We start from the raw sequence: 21,632 nt of genomic DNA, 5'->3' as shown, positions 1-21,632 counted from the left end.
TAAACTTTGTGTCTAATTTACGGACACCAATAATAAAACTGATTAGTTTGGACACTATGTAACGTTACAGATAGACAAACTTGCTTAATTACAGCCACCCTTAGTACACGAACCTTACTTCCACGGCATTTTCTTGGGTGTGCATTTCATTCTTTTTTTCCGAGACCCCACCAAACACAATACTGATGATTGCGACTCCTGTCGGCATGGAGTCTCATACAGCACTCTCAATCTCTCGTCATACTTATTTCCTATTAAATCTACTAATTCCTGGAACAAATAGCAAACACCTGTAATAAATTCCTACAAAAAGTTAACTACACTGTTACCGCATGAATCGAACGTATTACAATCGATTTTCACGTCCACACGGCTTAATAAAGGAGCAAGGGGTAGGTACTTGGAAACCAGGTTCCAATAATTGGTGTAAATACAAAATTTTACTAAATCAGATTTTTACACCCAAAGAGAAAACTGGTCTTAAAGATATGGTAATTACAAAGGAAGGTGCAAAAGTGTAAGGTGAGGAGGGCGCAGTGCGGGCGCACTTTACCCCCCTCAGCTTAAACATATCTTTGACGTCGACTGTATGTAGGTACCTACCCAATATGGCAAAAGTAAAAAATATAGTCATACTTTGCTAATTCTGATAAAGTAAATAATGCTTACCTTAGAGAATAACGACCTTTTATCTTCCAATAGCAATTTGTTTTCATTTTGAATGGTGATGGTACGCCTGCTGGATTTTGTATCATGACACGGCAGTGTAGGCTCCTTTATTGGTGATAATGGTGGTTTTGTTTGATTTTGGGATCTCGTATATTCCTTAATAACTCGGAGGAACCACCTCTGCGGAAACATAAACCTGAATCAATAGGTGAACCTATTTGACTCTGCAGAAAGGCAGATCATGACGTGGTTAGCATAATTTTGAATACATTTATGAGAAAAATCGTCATATTCACTAACGACCGGTTACTCAAATAAACGATAATCATTACATGATAATTACCTCGTCTGTAGAAGGTGCGTGTGCTAAAGTTCTTGAGACAGGTTGACTTTCTCGTGGCGATGCCATAGGATGTTCGGGGGGCGCGAGACATTTAGCGTGGAGCGGAGGCGGTAATAAACGAGCACCATGAAGCAAGAAAGGAGACTTTTGCCTAAAACGTGATGGAGATATCGCAGTCCTAGCATGGTCATACCTCGAATTTATGGTACGAAATTTCGAGGCAGAAGAGGGATGTTCAGCAACCAGAGACAGTGGTATGTCGCCAGCTGGTGAGATGCTTGTGGTATAGAAAGGCAAGTCGGTGAAAACAGCACAATCTCGCGTGGGAAATTTATGTGGGAATTTAGATTCGGGCGCGGGCCAGCGTGGAAAATTAGTAGCCTTGTTGTTAGAAGGCGGTTTCGATGGAGTAAATTTAGCAACAGGAAGTTGAGGGATCGGGACAGTTTGGGCCTTAACTAAGGCGCAGGCGGTGCAACACGGGCGCGCAACACGCTTTGGAGGTGGGACTGATGATGAAGGAATCTGCGTCGTTCTGTGTGTTCTCGCACGTTTTCTTTTTTTTCGATTGCTGCTCGCTTTCTAAAAAAAAATTTAAGTTAGCAATAATCATGGTTGAACATCCATCATTTGAGTTCCTGTATATACTATCCATACCTTTTTTTTATTATTGGGGATATTTTGTGGATATAATGTAAAAGTACACTGTGATGGTGAAGGCAAAGGCATAAGCACCCTCCGGCCACGTGGTCGCGTCCCCATATCTTCCAGCATCTATAAATTATAACTATTATAAGCAATTGTTTATCCAACTACCTAAACGTTGTCTTGAAGAGATCGCTCTTTAGCGATAAGGCCGCCTGTGGTTTACCTCTGTCTTCATGTATTACCTATGTGTGTTTCCATGTACATCTATTCTGAGGATGTACAATAAAGAGGATTTGTATTTGTATTGTTTATGTATATATGTAATTATCAAATTATCATATGATTCGGTTAAGTTGTGTTCTAATGGATGGGGAAGACAAACAAATTATAGCCAGCCTTTTATGAATGCAGTATATATGTTTTATGAGTGTGGGTATGGTGCTTTACCCACGCTAGCGTCCCCTTCCCTCCCCCTGCCGCAACCCCCCCTTTTTGCATGAAATATGTCCCGGTTGACGGATTTCTTTAATTTTTGAGAAAAGTATTAGAATTAGGAATAAAGTATAAAGGTAAGAAATAATCCTTAATAAATTCTAAACAAAAAATGTTATATGCAACTTTTTGGTAAGACTCACCATATTCATGTATTAACTTGTTGAAGTTCAGTATAACATAGTACGTGATAGTACTGAAAGAAATCTTATACGGAGAATAAGCTTGCAAGGTTATTCTCCGTGTAGGATTTATTACAGTATTATTACGTACTATGTTATATTGAACTTCAACAAGTTTTTCAACGGTTAAATTTTGTCGAAATTCATCTAGCCATAACATCAACAATATGGTGCGTAATATCAAAAAAATGAATATACTTAACCTTTTTTGTTAAGGATTTAATAGGGATTATTTCTTTCGTTGAAACTTTTTTCCTATATTGTATACTTTCCCCAAAAAATGAAGAAATCTGTGAACCGGGACATATTTCATGCAAAAGGGGGGGGGGGGAAGGGGACGCTAGCGTGCGCACGCGTGTGCATCGTGCGTAAAGCACCATACCCAAAGGTATCATACTACATTCATAAAAGGCTGGCTATAATTAGTTTTTCTACAATTACATGCACATTAGCACAACATTTTTTTTTGTAATGTGTCCAAAAAATAGTACCACAATGAATTATACAGTTTCAACGGTATCTTATGGTCCTCGCCATTTTATCTTAATCCAAACTATTCAAGCAGTTCAAATATTCAAACAGAATAAAAAAAACGATTATTAGATCAAGAAATTCTAAAATGACGACATACAATTTAATCGATTGAATTCAGAAAATCCGCTTTTGGAAAAATCCGATTAATGTTGAGTGGTACTTACTTACTTATGGCATTCAGAAACTACTCTACGTTATGTATTATTAATAATTTACTGTAGTTACATATGTATTTTGAGTTCCGCTTCCGTTCTGCTGGGTAGTGGATATTCTGATGGTAGGTTTGTGCCAGCGTTACTCGCTGTGGGGGCGCCTCCTAAACGACAAGCTGTATTTAGTATTTATTGCTTAGATTCACATGTAAACATAAATGTCACTATGGTAAGTACTTATAACACTTGTAGCACAAGTTTATGGGAATATATCGTGACATTCGTGACTACTTTGAAAAAAAAACTCGTATCTTGTTCTGTCAATTAAAAGAAAAATGTGGTAACTATGTATGGGATGCATACAGAGTTACTGCGTTTTAACTTTGAGTAGCAGTGCGAGATACGAGATTTTTTCAAACTAGTGACGATATGTAATTTTGGTCTATTACCTACCTGATTTGGTAATGTCCAGATGTTTTGTTGATATATTTGTTTCGTAGGTGGTGATGATCCCCGCTGGGGCGCATTCTAGATTCTTGAATCCCACAGCCACAGGAGGCGCCCCCACAGCGAGTAACGCCTTTGGCACAAACCTACCATCAGAATTACCAGTTCGCAGAACGGGCAGAACGGAAGAATGCATCAATATAGACCAAAATACCATTTACAGTCCAACTCACTAAAACTCGCGTAAACGAATAACATCAGATCGGATTGAGCATTGAGCATGAGCAAATCCTTAGATGCAGTTAAGTTGCCCTTTAACTTGACTGTAGCTGTGAATTAACCTGGTCATTTTATATGCATATTGCATATACAGGGTGGATTTTTTAAATGGGGCACGGGGCACTGAGGGCAGCTATTTGATCCCGTGCTGCTTTGTGAAAATGAACTTAGGAAACTGCATCTAACTCATTTTAACTCAAGTATGATATTGATAATGTAAAAATAACTAGATAAGAAGTAAATTCCAGGTGAAGAAATGTCATATCTATTTGATTACAAAAAAAAATCTAAATAGACGTCCTGTACCTAATAGCTGTAATTTGGTAAATACAATACCCGTTTCGATGAATTTGGGACGGTCCGTTGATGTGTTTTGCCGGTTTGGGTCAACGGTGGCGCTGGCGGTCTCTGCAGGGGCGTTTTCTGAACGAGTGGCTGCTTCCAGTACCAGTAGACATCGGAAAATCCAAAAGATCCGTATGAAATTACAAAGATATTTCTAAACTACTAAGAGGTAGTAGTATTATTTAAATTAAAGGAAAAATTGTATAATTTCCACCTCCGGCAGGACTCGAACCTGCGACCATTGGAACACCGATCCAATCGCTTCTGCTAACTGAGCCACGCCACGGACACGTCGGACGCCTACCCCATGTATGCGAATCTTTGCATTGCTTCCCTTAATGCTTAAACGCCTTAGGGTGGCTTTAATTTAAAAAAAAAGTAGTATCGCTCGCAAACGTTTCTGCTTGATTAAAAAAATAGTTTAAATAATAGTTATACTATTTTCGTATTTATGTAGGTAAGGTATACTAGGTACTGGTACACTGCTTACCGGTTTTGATAACTCGTGTACGTTCCATGGATAGTTTTTAGCGAGTGTGGGTGGTGAGTGTTCACGGGCGGTGACTCTCCGAATGGGTGGCTGCATCTTATTATCTTCGGGCAACTAAAATCATGGAATATTCAAGTACCGAATATCTACAGTTATAAATAGAAGTAGCTAGCGAGGTGATCACAATAATCTGAACACAACTTTATTGTTAAAATAATAGGTATAGTGTGTTGGTCACTTTTAAACATACTGTATAGATACATAGTTACTTCTGATTGGTTGAAAATGAAAACCAATACTATGTGAGGCCATATTGTAAGGGGACGAGTAGCAAGCAATTTATTCAATAAAACCATGTCTTGCAAGTACAATCAAAATCACGTTACGGCTCTAAACTAGAAAGTTGTCACTTCAAGGCCTGGCAATTGCTACGGCGTAGCACTACCATATTTGCTTAAAAGCGCCTGAATAAGTAAGGTGGCTATGTAATCCGCTAGCCTCACAATGTGAGTTGACGTTTTTTTACTAGCTATGAAACAGCATATGCAGGTACATTTTTATGTGGTTATTAATTTTATAATAAAGTAATAACGGATGAATTTTTCCTCAATAACTAACTGAACTATGGAAGCCTACCAGAAGCGCGCGAATCTTTCCACTTCCTTTACGTACTTACCAGAGGTTGGCGAGGGTGAGTTATTTGCCTTATAATTGACGTAAGACATGTCAAATTAGACTAGCGACATCTACTCGTCTACATCTTACCGAAAGACTGTTCCATTTTAACGGCACCGGAGTTTCGAGGCATTGAGAATTCACCATAAACAATCTGCTAAGTTTCCGTATAGCTCAGTTGGTTAAGAGCGATTGGACGGTTTCCAAAGGTCACAGGTTTGAACCTGCGACCTTCCTAGACTTGAGTCCTGCGGGAAGATTTAGATTTTTTTTTCCTTGATTATAAAATTTGTAGTAGAGCCGTCTCCGAACGATACTACAAATTTTCGTAAACGTACCTGCAGTAATTTACGAAGATCGGTCGGACTTGTCGGGTAGGTTCGCAAGGGCGGCTTCGGACACGGCGCTTTCGATGCCTCGGGCCGCGCTGGCAAGTTGACTCTGGAGATCGCCGTCGGCCGACGGCGAGTCTAAAACTTATCATTATTAGGTGGGTGTCAACCTAACGACCATAATTTTGAACTACATGAAAGCGAATGATCCAGCTAGTTCGAGTAGCTCGGGTCGCACACGGTACGTAGGTACGTCCACACTAAATACTTTATCACTTGTAAGCAAAACAAATTTACACAAACTATGATCATTTGTAGTATCGCCGTCTCCGAGTGATACCACAAATTTTCGCTTCTGCTTGATTTGTTTTGTGGTTAATTGGCTATGTAAAAATAGTACCTGCGGTAAATTATGAAGATTGGTCGGACTTGTTGGGCAGGTTCGCAAGGGCGGCTTGGGACACGGCGCTTTTGATGCCTCGGGCCGCGTTGGCGAGTAGGCTCTGGAGATCGCCGCCGCCCGATGGCGAGTCTACAATTCCTCATTATAAAGTGGGTGTCAAGACGCACTAGAGGCTAACGACCATAATTTTGAACTACATGAAAGCGAATGATCCAGCTATAGTCTGTATCTTTAGGTAAGTATTTAAATAAAAGTACCTAAACAAAATCTACCCTCAAATGGCTCCTAAAGCCAGTTGAGGGTAGATGAAAACATTACATGATCAAATAATGTAGGTTAAAGTCAGGTCGTTCAGTGACAGATCCAGGAGGTTTTGTATTATTTGGTTTCTCAACCAATAAATGTTATAACTACTTACCCCAAAAATTTACAAATTTTTTGTTTACTTTTAATTAAATACCTAAAGATACAGACTGCCGTATTCGAACTTCAAGATATTCACAAGAGACGACACGTACTAGATCCATTCTAGATAACGTTATAGTTCTCTTTTGCAGCGCAATTCGGGCAACCAATGTCACTTTTACGTTAGATAGAGTAAGATATCTATTAGATGTGAATTGGATCTCTAAGTCATACCTATCCTGTGGAAATCGTTCAACAGTATCTCCAGAATCGCGCAAATGTCAAAGTCATTGGGCGATTTTGACCCGCTTCATGAACTTTCCCGTACAGAGACCAAACTAGTTTTAAAATAGAGAATTTAATCTCACTTTTCTAAATATGTAATTTTTTTTATGTAGCAACCGGCAGAAAATAGTTATTCAACAGTATGTGTACGAGATAGTGTTATTAATGTTTTTACTTTCAGCATTGTGCCAAAGTGTGGTTCATACAGCATGATAAACGTTTTATAGCACAAGGGCAAATTAAATGTTGTTAATTGTAGGTAGGTACCAAAATGCGCATACGACAAATGAAATGTTGTCCATTGTGGGTAGGTACCAAAATGCGCATACGGCGCCATCGCTTGGACCGCCTCGCAGTCGTACGTCATCTGTCGTTTCGATCTGTGCGTTTACATTTATGTTTCTGATTCTTCTGAGGCATCAAGAAGTGATTGACGCGCCTGCTGCCTTTTAGACGAATTAACAATTGATTTTGATCATGCAGAATAAAAATATTGTTGTTTTAGAACTGGATTTGATTTTTGTTCCTCTTGATATTAAACAATATAATAACAGCAACGCAATATAATAGCAGCTATTCAAAGTATTTTTGAAATAATTCCAATAGTTCTGACTTAATTCATTGCAAAAATGATACAATGATAAGAATTTTTTTTTTATCAATTCTCCCATGGCTTGCAAGAATGCGACTCATACCACTGAGTAGCAGATATATTTACCTACATACCTAGCCCTATTTCGTTTGTGTACGCTGTGGGTCATATGTCCGAACAAAACGCCCAATGCCCTTTGACAGGTTAGATCTTAAACATATCGTTATCGTATCTTGGTGATGTCTAAAATATGTCTATTTCAAAATCCGAATCGGGCCCAGAGTATAATTTATGGAAAATTATACTACAAGATTGGTTGAGCTGAAATCCATTTTTATTTACGACGGCAAGATACCTACATCAACCACTATCCTTCGCTGAACTCCTACGCAAAGCCCTGCGCCTTTATACTGCTCAACACTATTAACGATTTCGAGTACCTATGTACCTATATGTATGTACTAATGTTAGCAGTGACCAAAGCATTGCTAACCTATTTCGTGACCATAGAGATTTTTCCATTCATAAAGACACTATAATTCCATATTATAATTTGCACCAATATGGCACCTATCAATATCTGAATTTATTAAGTTGAGGCTCGGAATTTATGAATAAATTCAGCCCGTGTGTGATGCGCCTTAAAATGTAGGTATGACCCTCAACTAAACGACGTATATATTGACTAAGATGAGAGCGTAAACATGAATAGACGGGTGTTCGTTTTAAGATTGGTTAATTCTCTATTGGCAAGATTAAGCAGCTCGCTGCTTCACTTGTCAGAGACTGATGAGTAATAATATATGTCAGATATTGGAACATTCATTAATCTAAAGAGTGGTCGCCACGGACGGAGCAAGTAGGCCCGTACATCAGAGGCAGCACCTGGGTCTAGTTGGGCGCGGCCGTCCCTCCGGGGCTCCCTCGCCGGCTCCAGGTCGCTGTAGCCGTTCTCGTTTAGGGCTCCACCCGTGTGGAGCTTTAACTTGTTCTTCACTAGGTGCGGTTTTATCTCCTCGAACCAAACGTCACAAAGCTGAAAGACAAACAGAAGGAATCAGTATTTTAAGAATATTTTGTGACAGATGTTGAATTGGGTAACTACAATTACCTACTTACGCTCAAATACTTGCTTTTTGTTAGGTGATCAAACCCAAAGGAAAAACTCATCTGACTACAACGATAACGTAGAAAAATCAACAGAAGGAAACATTTTTCCCTTTTTACCGGAAATCATTTTTAAAGACATGTAGGTTAAATTACCCTCTTCCTATCCTCAAAAGGGGTCATCCATTAATTACATCACACGTTTAGGGGGAGGGAGGGGTCAAGAAAGTGTGACATGTTGTGACAAGGGGGAGGGGGGAGTCACAAATTTAGTGACGTCACTTTAACTTCATCAGTAACCGAAAATGGATTTTAATTATTTAATTCCCTGTACAGTTAAATAACAATTTTTTGGAACGATAATCGTTTTTATTACCTAGTTTAATTTTCTTTCCTAATCAGTTTTGGGTTATAAAATTACTAATATTTCTTGTCAAAAATGTTTTGATAAAATATGAACTGAATATGAATAATACAAAAAATTCGATTTACCGACTGCGTTGAAAAAAATTGTGACGTCACGCCAGGGGGGGGGGAGACATTTGCCAAATGTGACCAAGTGTGACAAGGAGGGGGGAGGGGTTAAAAAACCTATAAATTCGTGTGACGTAATTAATGGATGACCCCAAATCATATATGATATGTAGCAATCAATTTCATAACCATTATTGACGTTATTGCTGTCTTAACACTTACCCCTAGTAGAGCATTTTCCAAATCGTAGCGGATATTTCTCGGTATTTTAGACGTTTCCTTTTCCCTAACATTGTTGGTCACATAGTCGGCCGGGGCCTTTCTCGACTGCTCACTTGTCTTCGACGGTCGACGGTTCCGCGACTGGGGCATCGCACTGATCAAAGTGCCAACCGTCAAGAGGCAAAAAACAACAACATACACGCACTCGAACAGAACAATAGTTACTTTCTTAATAATACATGATTAAAATGCTATAAAAAGAAAGTGTCAATACGGCACCTTCAAATGTTTTCTTGTTTTTTTTTTATAATTTTTGACAAGTTTGCACAGATATAAGCGATGTTTGAGTATTGAAAACTTTTTACATTCCCACTGCGCTATAATGAAATTAGTATATTACGATACACGTGCGAAAAGTAGGAAATTATCTTTTCACACGTGTATTGTACCTACAATGTTTTACAGTACATAATCATAATAATTTATTGATAATAAAAATTACATGTCAATTAGATTACAGTGTGTAACTAGATAAAATGAGATTTCATCCCAAAATAAAATTTTAAGCCATAGGTTTAACTTACATTATTAATTAATTAAATAGCTCCTTGTGGTCGTAAAACGTCTGCTCGAGAAGCCATTTTTTAAGTTTTGATTTAATAAGTTTTTGGCAAAAATTTCATTTTTGGTACAAGCTTTTATCGCTGACTGTACTTTTCTTACGACAGACAACTAATACTCATCGAGACAATTCTAAAAACCCCTAACACAATTAGGTTGCGTTGTTTCATCACAGAGTTCCTCCTGTCTACATCATCAGATCAGCTCGATGGTACCATAATATTGCATTGTCATCCGATTTGCATGCAAAATTTCAGCTCAATCGGACACCGGGAAGTGGATCAAATTTAACTTGCAAGATTTGATTACAGACCGACAGACAGACAGACAGACAACGGTCAGGTGAAACTAAATAAAAGCTTGTAATTAACAAAAAAAATAACCGCCGAAAAAAAACTAAAAGGAAAAGGAGTTTGTGTGAGGCTGGCACCGACTCCAAAAATAACAGATTGTAAATATTGTATATAAATACGCAGATTTGTGTGATTGATTTCAGAAGTATGTATATACATAGTTCATAGGTATTCACTTGCGTTATTGAAGACAAAATAATTATTTTTTCCTTTTCAGTGTGCTATTGTTTTTTTTTTTGTTGGTCGACTCGTTTCGTGTTAGTGCCGGTTTTTTTATTTCCTTTTAGTTTTTTTTCGGCGGTTATTTTTTTTGTTAAAAAGTTTTTATTTTATAATTTTCTGTGGCTATAATTTATACAAATTATTACATGCTTAATTTTTGATTACTTTTAAAATAGCTACCTACCTTGCTTTAGCTATTAACTGTTATATTAATAATCCTACTTTAACTATTATGTTCTGTAATATAAATAAATTACCCCTATTTTCCCACCCTTAGGGTAGGATTTTTTTCCAAATTTTTATTATTATTACGACTACTCTGTAAAAGGTTATGCGTGGTCATACGTTACAATCGGTGAGTGAAAAAATCAATCATCCCCTATTTTCCTACCCTTAAGGTTGGATTTTTTTTTCCAAATTTATATGGGACCAACTTCGGGGTATACCCTTTCCAATAAAAAAATAATTATCAAAATCGAACACATCTGTAAAAAGTTATGCGTGGTCATACATAAAAAAAATATATATATATACTTACGCGTCGACTTGTGAACCTCCTCCGTTTTTTTTTTTCGTCGGTTGAAAAGTGAAGCACTTTGTGCTGTTATAATTTCCATATGGTACATATGGCCCTTAAATTTTTTGACATAGGCACGTATTGTCCTTACCTAATCCCGTCCTAGGGCGGTAAAGTAGCACCATGTAGGTACTGAAAAAATAGATTCATCATCTCGTCAAAATCATAAATAGTGGGTAGGTTTTAAAGTTTTTTGTAAAGATTGTCCAGACGGGATGACAAATCGACCGATTTGATAAGAAAATAAATTGGTGTCAATGTCCAATTTAATCACCAAAATTTATATTTATGGCTTCGAGCAACACCGGCTTCCGACACATCGGAAGGGAGGGGCCCAAGCGATATCTCACCGTACAAATCTTTCTGCCATTTTTCGCGGGGGGAAAGGTGCACACAGTCGCACTTCTCACACACTTACATACAAAATCCAATCTGTAATGACGACACAAATACATAGAAAATGACACACGTCAAAGACAAATCTTGCAAACCTGGATCTCTTTTTGTGTACGGACGAGTGACAAGTGTCACAACACGCACACTAACACATTTTCGTTGAAGTATGTTATTGTATTCTGAGAGATGAGAAGTCGGATTTGTCGCTCGACCGATCCGCAATTTGTACTGAGCGAGCAAAATCGATAAATCCAACAATTACATGAGGCTAAAATGTAATAATTGTGTTTGAATGTAATTAAACGTATGATATGTAAAAAAAATATTACATGTGAAATGTAACACTTTCTTTTTGTAAATTTGATGTCCCCGACCTCTTTTTATAACAAAAAACCGAGCAAACAGGCATTTTTGTGCAGCAGTGTTCACGCGCGCGTCTGGACTCGGTCTAGTGAAAAATCCAAGTGCAACTAGTTTTATTACCCGCGCTAGATTAGATTGACGCGCTAATCTTGTACCTCGGCAGAGGGGAAATAGTGCGAATGCCGCCTCCCTTCCGTGTTGCTCGAAGATTTATGGTGATATTTGAGCCCTCTGAATTAAAAAAAGGCCCCCAACGAAAATACTATTAGCGTCACAAATTGGTATTTTTGCGTCCGCACCTCCATTTTATCGGTAGGTATCGGTCGAAATCGAGGAGCCAAAACTGGCGTTTGCGTCCGCGCCACCTGATTTGATCAGACAATTTAGTCAGATTGGCGAAAAAATTTTCCCGTCTGGACTGGCCTTCAAAGTTTTCTGTGAAGCGGTAGCTATGAGCGGTAGTTCTAAATTATATTGACAGTGGCGTCGTTGTGGGTGTCGCTTTCGCTTGGGTATTAAAATTATTTCGACCAACCAAATAAAATGAATGCACGAAACTGGAAAACAGCCGTGTACGCCAGCGGATCTATTATACTAGGTGGAGTTGCGATTAAACTTTTAAAAATAAGCAACGTGTTCAGCAGTAGAAGAAACCACGATATTCCCGTCAATGAAGTGTTGCTGTACGGAGCCAACGATGAAGTGCAGACGAAGCAAATCGGTTTGAACAACCTGTTCTGTATTTATTACGTGATAGTGCACGCAAACTGCTCAATTGATGTGTGCTTGCCCGATCTAGAGAGTGACACTATAGCGAAGTGTCTCATCGGAGCACAGAAGAACAATGTGAAGGTTCGCCTTATAGTGCACAGCAACAGCGATTTTGATATGCCGAAGCTGATTAAACATGGGATAGAAGTGAAGATTATTACGTCAAGATCAAGAGAGCCTTTAGAACACGAATATATTTTGGTGGACGCCGACGCAGAGACAAGGGGAGCTGTGGCAGTTATGGGATCCCTGGACTACGAGACAGCGCGGGTCAACTGCAACAGAGACGCAACTCTGCTCACCTCCGAACCATCTGTTGTTAAGTCTTTGAAGAGAGAGTTTGACAGAGTATGGAATTCCACTGACAGTAAAACTGGCAGTGAAAACATTCCTAAAAGCACTAGTACTACAGCAACATAGGTATTGAACTAAAGATTACCGATGGTCAGTTGTTTATGTCTGTAGAATTATTCAATGTTCATTTGTAGAAATGTGTAGTTGGACCTACCTATTCTTATTATATTTATTATAGGTACTGTTGTTAAATAATAAATCAGTTTTATGTTATCTTGTTAAGTTAAGGAATATAAAAGGTGTAGAAACAATTTAGAAATATTAATTAGATTATAAATAAATAGTCAGCTTAACACAAAATATTTAGATTTTATTTTATTTCCCTAATGACGAGATAATAATGGTAAGAAAATGTGAAAATTATTGAGAATATCATCACTATCTCTACATCATTTTCTTTGTACTTGAGTGCTGTATTAGCCTATTACATCATAATATCAAATAATATACATTATCCGATTTCCAACATTGATAATATTAGGACCTACTGGATTTTAAGCTTGAAATTTGTCATTTACAGCAGTGTAATATATACACGTTATGCGACATTTTACAAATTTGGTTTATACTATAATTAAAACCTATTCAAATAAATTATTAAAAAAAAATACATTTCTTATTCGAGGATCACATTTCTCATCTTTCCAATATTTGCGCAATATAAAAAAAACACGTATCGACCGGTAGAACTATTTGGAAGCCAAAGAAGTATGTATACCTACTTGGATTTGAAGAATTCTAAGCTTTTGAGTCCAATAATTTTATACATTACATAACGGTAAAAATACTTGCTATAAATTTTACGATTGGTAGAAGAAAGCAGAGTGGCTAGTTAGTTCCAAGCAGCTCCCAGGGTTTCAAACCGTTCTATAAGAATTCTCCCGCTAACGTTTGTGTGGCTAAAGTATCTACAAGAAATAACCTAATTTAGGGACGTCACAACTAATAAGTGCTCAAGGATAATATTTCAATGTTGAAAACATTATTTGCAACTTTTATAGCTAGTGACGCATTATCACAGTTCCTATAATACAGTGCATCAAACCAAGAGACGTCGTGCACTTTGGTCTCAGGCATGGAAAGGCCGGCTAGTCCGGCTACGTAACTAAAAAATGTCATAATCAAGTACCTACATCGCACATTAAGAAACAAAAGCAACAAGAACAACAGACTTTACTATTATAAAATAGTCTGGCATTTATAATTATGAGGCCTTCTACACATTACTTAGATTTGGTTTTATTTTAATTTGACGTCGTTAAACAAGCTATAGAATGTAACGAGCGCGCGTCTGACGTTCCTACAGGTTCTTTTACCTTTACCACAGTAAACATATCTTTTTTTAATTAAATTGACATGTAGCTCGTAGAATTGCCATTTAACCTTTTGGACGCCAATGACCGATATATCCGCACCGCAGGTCCAACGCCAGAGACGGATTAATCGGTCACAGACCACGGAGCAACATAGACCTACGTGCAAATGCATAAAGTTCAATTTGAGTTTTGACACTTCGGTGACGTGGCGTCCGAGTGACAGCTTTTGTGTTTGACATGGCGTCGAAAAGGTTAATGAGTAGCCACACTCATTGAGTTATTATCACTTGGTATAGAGAAGCCATATCAAACAATGAAAGTGTCGCAAACGAACCTGAAGGCGAGGGGAGCGGGCGTGAACCACGCAACCAAAACGTCGTAAGCGCCACGAAGTTCACGGCGCTTACAACGTTTTGGTCCCCCGCTTCCATGGGCTTGTGCACAAATCACGCGAGGTTCGATAGGGGGAGGGGTGTCACGAAAAATCACGATAGATCACGTTGGGGGAGGGGGGTATAAGGAAACCTCACGTGTATTTTTCTACAGTGAACGAAACTAAGAAAAAAAAACCTAAGTACCACAGGAGTAGATACTTTTTCTCGGTTTCGTTAAACATAAATCTTCACTCTGCACTTCAAAATAGCGAGTCTATTAACGAAAATAGAAAAATAAACAAGATTTTTCTACATACAATACTATTTATCTTAAAATTAGGTCGAATGAAAAAATTTCAAAAAAATACACGTGAGTTTGTGTGGGGGGAGGGGGTAGCCAAAAACCTCACCAAATATCACCAAGGGGGAGGGGGGTCAAAAAGTAGCCGAAAACACCTCGCGTGATTTGTGCACAACCCCCATAGTTGTTGCCGGCCGGCAACAACTCATGGTGCAAAATACTGGTTTGCCGTGCCGGTTTTATACCAGGCGGTCAGGTGGGGTAAGGGAAATATACTTTTCACCACACCCGCTCGGAAAGACTTACTTTGCACTTCAAAAACGGATAGCAAAGTTGCACTTTGCTATCAGTAATTCACATGTGAGGCAAAGTAATCAAATGTAAAATTTGAGTTGTTTTGTTATGTTTGCTGGTAGAATTGACTTTTAAATGATGATTTTGGATGATAAATATTTAATAACATTCATTTGAATTTGATTTGGTTTGATTTTGTTTGATATTTTACATTTAATATTTGCTTCGGGTTGGTGTGGTGAAAAATTTTGTGTTTCACTTGGGGGCAAATTTTGTTTAACCCTCGTGCTTTGAAACCCTCGCAACGCTCAAGATTCCATTTTTCGAACCACGCGCTACGCTCGTGGTTCAATTTTGGAATCTTTCGCTTGCTCGGGTATCAATATTAGCACGAGCGGTTAAACAACAACTTTGCCCCCTTGTAAAACAAATAACTATTATTTTTCTCGGGGTAAGAGAAACCGTCTGAGAAAAGTCATACTACGTAAATATTTTCAAGTTAATTTTATTTATGAATTAGCTTTATTTTTAGTATTAGCATTTAATTCCGTTTTTAATATCTTGTAGTATCTCTAACTTTTTTATTTTCCCTACGAGTGTCAACCTTCCCCCATAGTTCCTCTTATCCCACCTGACCTTAGTAATATTAATACATAGTTCAGTATGGCTACTCCAATTTTATGACAGACCATTAAATGGTCAAGCCTACTGTAGTCTTACATAAAAATAAAAAATATCTGACTACGATAGAAACACAGATCTTAAGATTGTATTGTATATAAACAAAATTATCTGAGGTTTGATAGTGTAACCCAATTTCCATTTTCTTTTTCACTTAAAACTCGTGCAATACAATCATTTTCTATTGGATGATGAACTTTATCTTACAGCTTACTGCATAGCAGCTACACATCACATACAAACGTAGGGAAATTATGTTTTAAGGTTCCATAATACCTACGTAAGAAACTTTGAAAAAGCTATTGAAAATAATCTATAGATTTCTAATAAAAGAATCTTCTATTGCAAATAGAATTAAAAACTAGTCATACATTTACATGTATAAATAAAATACCTCATTTCCATAGTCGATTTTGTAACTAAGTATTGCGTCCCATCACAGGACTGAATTAATTATCAATACGTTATCCAACCTATAAGACTCCTGTACAGCTTGGCAAAAAAGAGTAGAAATTAAAACGTAGCAACACTGTAGTCTCGTCCCGTTTTCTTATATTTATTGGTTTGAAAGTGGCAACACTACAGTGTTGCCACTTTTTAATTTCTACTCTTTTTTGCCAAGCTGTAAGTTAGAATACATGTACAGTCAAGTTTAAAAATATGGGTGCAATCATCATAGATCATACTCTAAAATATGTCCCATAGCTCTTATGTAATACCATGGTTTGCGTCAAATAAATGAGTATGATTATGTCAGAGAATTAATGACTATGGGACATATTTTTGAGTAAGTTGTATGCACCCATATTTTTCCACTTGACTGTACCCCGATATAGTACCAATCCGACGAATACAACTATTAGTACAAGTGTCTAAAATGCCAAATGCATCTAAAATAAGTCTACGGAAATGAGGTATGTTTTGAAATTATTACCACGCTTACGTTTATAAAGACACCAAAAGTTGAATTCACTATAATATTCAATATACTGTAAAAATCTTTGATTTATGGAATACATTAGTAAATTCATTGAGAAATATTACGAAATTTAATAAGAGCCGAAGTTGACATAAAAACTTACACACAATCAATGCAACACCTAAAGCTGGTTATACCAAACAGGGTGACTACTTACATATAATTATTTACAACTTACTAGTGGAACTAAAGATTCGCTTAGATACTATAGGTACAGATTTAATTGAAGTTGGCAGCATCTTTGTATTTACATTAGTAACACTACAAATGTGGCCCAGCGAGAGCAAGTATTGGCAACAATTATTTTAATGTATCTTTATGATTTGTGTAAATTTTCACTTACTAATTAGTTAACTCACTGTACCATTTTGGTGTGATCTCGTATCAAGAGTAAGAAAGAGCAGATACGAGTAAACTGATTGCAACGCGAACGTGTATTTCATGAGATGGCTGAGTTATTTTAATATAAGTAGGTACTTATACTTTTCATGACTTAAAGCAGTACTTAAAGTTAAGTACTTCTATTTACTCTTCTCAATCAATTTTTTATATAATATTATTTTATGACGTAATTGTCTTGGCATAACAAAATATGTATATGTCATGAAATAACCATTATTAAATAAATTATCATGATTTTTTTACGATTTACACATTACTCATTTCTGATTTCAGTCGATAGCATTAAAGAACTATTGCAAATAATCTGCCAAACCGGACACACTATTTAAATACATACAATACAAATGAAATCAAAAGTAGTAGAAGTATTCAGTTTGCTTTTTCTGAATTTAACTTCACACCAACATTACAATATAGTCCGACTGTACGAGTGTCTCCCCTATAAACTTATTTTCAACGGTCGTCTTATTTCATAAAAAAATACATATTACGCCAGGTATATCGCGTTATGTCCGTTCTGTGTGCCTACAGACATGCATTGCAAGCCATGTCACGGACATCTGGGAGAAGATTAAGGGTACTTCAAGTACTTGCACTGCTGACATAGTTCATTTGTACATGTACATGTCTTATACTGAAACACACGCAACATATTTTAGTTAAAATAGGTATTTTACAAAGAATGAAGTATTTTGTAATATTTTAAAAGAAACACTGATGGTACATGCTGGAGTTAAAAAGTTGTTTTTAAATAAGGACAAGAACTGTATACGAATAGTAAACTTTGCCTATTATTGATGTCCTTCATTTCGTTTCCATTTATTAATTCCAACAAATCTGCACCTTCAATCACCAGTGCCAGACGCTCACGAGCAACGTGACCATCACAAACGCCTCCGAGACGAGCAGCAAGCGTCTGAGCGCGCACATAAGTACTAAGGGGAGCAACTCCTAATCGCACTCGGCGGACAGCGGATGTCATACGTCGACCTCGACGTCGCTGTTCGCGTCGAGCCCGGGCTCGGAGCGCGGCGACTCGTGGCTGTCGGGCGAGACGGCGTAGTCGGGCGGCGAGCTCGCCTCGTCGCCGTCCGACGCGGGCAGCTCCTCGTCCATCATTATCGTCGCCGGCAACGATGCTGACACTTCTTGCAATTGACTTGTGTATACTGGAATAATTAAGTTATGGCCGGGTTTTATTGCTAGACCAACAATCATAGCTTTTAATAAGATAACATAATATGGTATAGATAACGATAAGTACCAAAAAATACGTAACATAACATTAGGGGCATAAGACTGATTTCTAGAATAAGCTATGTAGGATTCTGACGTTTCACAGCTTGGGCTTTTTTATAAATTAGCTTAATGAATATTTATATATTTATTAAAAGTAGCAAGTTATTTCCACATTTTATAAAAAAAACTGAAAGGTATTTGCATTCCATGCAATTTTTTTTTTATCAAATCTTGAACCTTATTGTATAAGTAAATTGGGATGAATTTTGTTTGAAAAAGCAATAAAACAAAAGAAATGCTCCTTTATTTGGTTCACAAAAGGTTCCAATTAGATTGCAACGAGTAGATACATTGTAATGTACATTGAGCCTCACAAGTTTAATTAAATTTCTAATTATGTATACTCATTTTTATTTGCAACATACCCTTAATATTAGATGGTTTGAGGTCCGTATTGAAGTTGAGGCTCTCCTCCATGGCTTCCATGGTGAGGGTGTCGGGGTCCAGACTGTCCATGGAGCCGGAGCAGGACGGGGAGCTGTCCGAGTTCATGTTCAACTGCAGCGTGTCTAACTGAGGTATGTGTGGTCGGACCTGAAATTCATACAATTAATTTAGTTACATTCCATCCTTCCTTCGTACCTCGTTTTATTCAAAACAGGCACAGTGGATGTCGATTTGCGGAAAATGCCCAGCAAAAAAACTACATTCCATAAATTAGGGAATCACAACTTTTTTTTAGTGGCTGGAGCTCTTTTGGAACATTTATTAATTATTTTGCCTTTATGGAATAACTTGCCAGTTTCATTGTTAGGTAAATATTTCATGACCAATTGGCAATTTTAGTGTCCCAAGTCAAACTATCTAAATGTCAGTATGGGATCAACTTGAATAATTCAAGCCTTTAAGAATAAGAGAAAGAAGTGTCAATTTTGTTCTGATGAGTAAAGGCTTATTTATAATTTAATAAATTTAAACAAGCATTTTAATAATTCCATAAAAACCGAACCCCCTTGCCACTTTTTGCATTAAGTACAACATTAAATTATGACCTTATCTTGTATGGTTGCTTGTTAGATCAAGGTCTATCAAACAAGTCACCAACACTCCCAGCACAAAATTACAAAACATAAAAACCGAAAATTAACATTAGCAAAAGATTACCTTCATCCCATCTGGCCTATGCGGGTTCCGGCAACCTTTACACTTGCACTCCGTGCATGGTTTGCTCTCCACATAGCATGGACATCGCTGTCCACAGCATGTTAGTTTGCCAGGCGTGGCTGTTGCGTTGCCACATCTGCAACCTTTCCGTTTGCTACTTGCTGAGCTACGGGTGCGGTTTGAGGGCTTCTTAAATCCTAACTGATTTGACTGCAATGATAGAGATGAAGTTTTTGTAAATATAGGAAGAATGTACACATTTTGATTAATACTTTATTTGTACTAAAAATTGTCATTAAATCTCCAATTAATAAATAAATACATACAATTTATAACAATAATTTTCATAACAAGTAAACAATTACAATAACTCTGTGAAAACTAAACTCCAAAACATCATGACAAAATAGAAGTACAGTAAAAATTTTGATGTTTATTGTAAATAACTATTACAATAAAAGCAAGGTCAATGGATAAAGATAAAATTATGAGTAAAGCAATCCAATAACTACACATTTATAAAAACCAATAACAACAACAACTAAATAAAATTGTTCAATAGAGATAACATATTTGTTTATTTACCTTACTTTCCCTGGGGGCTGGTTCACTTGGTGACGATGAATCAGTTTCATCAACTGCTTTTCTCTTAATAGTAATTTTATTGCCAGAACCAGCATACATTACAGAGTAAAGGGGAGAGCCATTGGACATTGCTCTGGAATTAGGGGAATCTTTACTGGAGGATCTTGTTTCTGTGCTACTAGATGTGGAGGCTGCCTGTGTTTGTGTGGAAGCAGAGTTTGTGTAGACACAGGGAAGGATGCTGTAGGCGGACTTGGACAGGCCCGCCGTGCTCTTGTAGTCATCGGCAAAACCCGCGCCCTCCTGTATCAAGTCGATAAGCCCCGAACTCGCTACCGTGCCCCCGTTCACGCCTGCCGCCACCTCGTCCTCCTCTAACAGACTCTTGTAAACGTCCGTACCCATAAAATATTCACACAACTTCTTGTAACACTGTAGCAGAATCCGTAACTGCAAATTTTCTGCATAATTATCGTAATCCTTACACCAACTACAAGACGGTTTTAATTTCTTTCTCCCGCCTTTACATTTTTTACACACGTGATGCTGACATCCCGAACTGGTCGGCGTGTAAGGTTCTTTAAGCAAATTACCGCAAACTGTACAGGACAAAGATTGCCGCAAGTATGGAACTAAACGAAATAAATCCGTCCACGAAGATTTATCCGCCGCATCGGCTAGTATTATGAGACGGCACGTAGAAACGTATAAACTGGTAGCATTCATCTTCATTTATTGTGTTATTGCGGTAATAAGCAAAAACAAATAAAGAAAATTTATTGTTTACAACGAAAATTCTAACATAGGTTGTACAGTGCCGAGCGATGCGCTTCTGTGGTGTCTAATTTGACAGCAGAATGACATTTGTCAGATAGCAATCTATTTGAGTTTAGTAGAATGATGCTGATAACAAAAACCCACCAAAAAAATGTACATAAAAAATAAAATATTTTTACACATAAAATCAATTCAGTTTTAAAAGTACATTTTATACTTAAGGAGATAACATATAAACAATCATAGCGTTAAGTTTACTTTAGACCTTCCACTGATACAATCAGCGTTTTATAAAGGATACGGAATAGTGTTCATAATTGACCTTTTTCAATAATGTCCGACCATAACTCTGGCAAACCCACTTCGTCAGCAGAAAAAGGCGCGAAATTCAAATTTTCTATGGGAGGACAACCCTTCGCGCAAGGTGGGCGTTTACCTTCTATAAAATCCAACTAAGAACATTTTAGTCACAAGTCAGAAACCTGTACCTATACGTAGGTACCTACATAAAGTAAGAACTGTAATTTTGATGATTTGCGCTATTTATTGTATTCCTTCGGTAGGTACTAATAGATACTTACCTTACTCAGTCTTCCTCAGAAAAAAACCTATTGGCGGTTAGTTGTAAAGATCGATTACTTAATTATGCTCATTAGCGACGTGAACAATTCTCATAAAATACGTTTCTTATCACGCTGTTGACACCAAATCAAAACAAAGATGTCATTACTTATCGAGCGCAGGAACTCTAATAAACACAATTGTTTAACCAATCGGGGCATTTAGA

General features: G+C 37.4%; 3 protein-coding genes across 3 annotated transcripts; 1 reads left to right on the top strand and 2 right to left on the bottom strand.

Moving 5' to 3' along the window:
* Positions 1–42: 42 nt before the first annotated feature.
* LOC134789864 (serine/arginine repetitive matrix protein 1-like) lies at positions 43–9,358 on the bottom strand. The gene is made up of 10 exons (XM_063760536.1): positions 9,077–9,358; positions 8,145–8,309; positions 5,989–6,120; positions 5,595–5,726; positions 4,582–4,695; positions 4,083–4,181; positions 1,670–1,786; positions 1,013–1,594; positions 670–849; positions 43–270 (listed from the first exon to the last, which is right to left on the bottom strand). The coding sequence occupies exons 1-10, from the start codon at positions 9,224–9,226 to the stop codon at positions 115–117; spliced, it is 1,827 nt and encodes a 608-aa protein (XP_063616606.1). The 5' UTR covers positions 9,227–9,358; the 3' UTR covers positions 43–114.
* A 2,721-nt stretch (positions 9,359–12,079) lies between these two features.
* Positions 12,080–12,799, top strand: LOC134789585 (uncharacterized). Its single transcript, XM_063760154.1, has one exon. It carries the CDS (start codon positions 12,152–12,154, stop codon positions 12,797–12,799), a length of 648 nt encoding a protein of 215 aa, XP_063616224.1. The 5' UTR covers positions 12,080–12,151.
* Positions 12,800–17,881: 5,082 nt separating this feature from the next.
* Positions 17,882–20,962, bottom strand: LOC134789856 (E3 ubiquitin-protein ligase MSL2). Its single transcript, XM_063760528.1, has 4 exons — positions 20,069–20,962; positions 19,484–19,693; positions 18,745–18,913; positions 17,882–18,249 (listed from the first exon to the last, which is right to left on the bottom strand). The coding sequence occupies exons 1-4, from the start codon at positions 20,798–20,800 to the stop codon at positions 18,059–18,061; spliced, it is 1,302 nt and encodes a 433-aa protein (XP_063616598.1). The 5' UTR covers positions 20,801–20,962; the 3' UTR covers positions 17,882–18,058.
* Positions 20,963–21,632: the final 670 nt, after the last annotated feature.

This window comes from Cydia splendana, chromosome 4 (genome assembly GCF_910591565.1).
Source record: "Cydia splendana chromosome 4, ilCydSple1.2, whole genome shotgun sequence".
In the NCBI taxonomy this organism is placed as follows: Eukaryota; Metazoa; Arthropoda; class Insecta; order Lepidoptera; family Tortricidae; genus Cydia; species Cydia splendana.
Note: the sequence above shows the minus strand (reverse complement) of the source record. Positions and strands in the feature narration are given on the sequence as shown.

Bases quoted from the DNA above. Each gene is read 5' to 3' on its own strand.
- LOC134789856 (XM_063760528.1), bottom strand. From the start codon at position 20,800: ATGAAGATGAATGCTACCAGTTTATACGTTTCTACGTGCCGTCTCATA. The intron at 19,694-20,068 runs GTAAATAAACAA...CTATCATTGCAG, and splicing joins CAGCCCCCAGGGAAAGTAAG to TCAAATCAGTTAGGATTTAA. The intron at 18,914-19,483 runs GTAATCTTTTGC...TATGAATTTCAG, and splicing joins ATAGGCCAGATGGGATGAAG to GTCCGACCACACATACCTCA.
- LOC134789585 (XM_063760154.1), top strand. From the start codon at position 12,152: ATGAATGCACGAAACTGGAAAACAGCCGTGTACGCCAGCGGATCTATT.
- LOC134789864 (XM_063760536.1), bottom strand. From the start codon at position 9,226: ATGCCCCAGTCGCGGAACCGTCGACCGTCGAAGACAAGTGAGCAGTCG. The intron at 6,121-8,144 runs GTACGGGCCTAC...GAGGAATTGTAG, and splicing joins ACCCAGGTGCTGCCTCTGAT to ACTCGCCATCGGGCGGCGGC. The intron at 271-669 runs GTAAGCATTATT...TATTTGTTCCAG, and splicing joins AAAGGTCGTTATTCTCTAAG to GAATTAGTAGATTTAATAGG.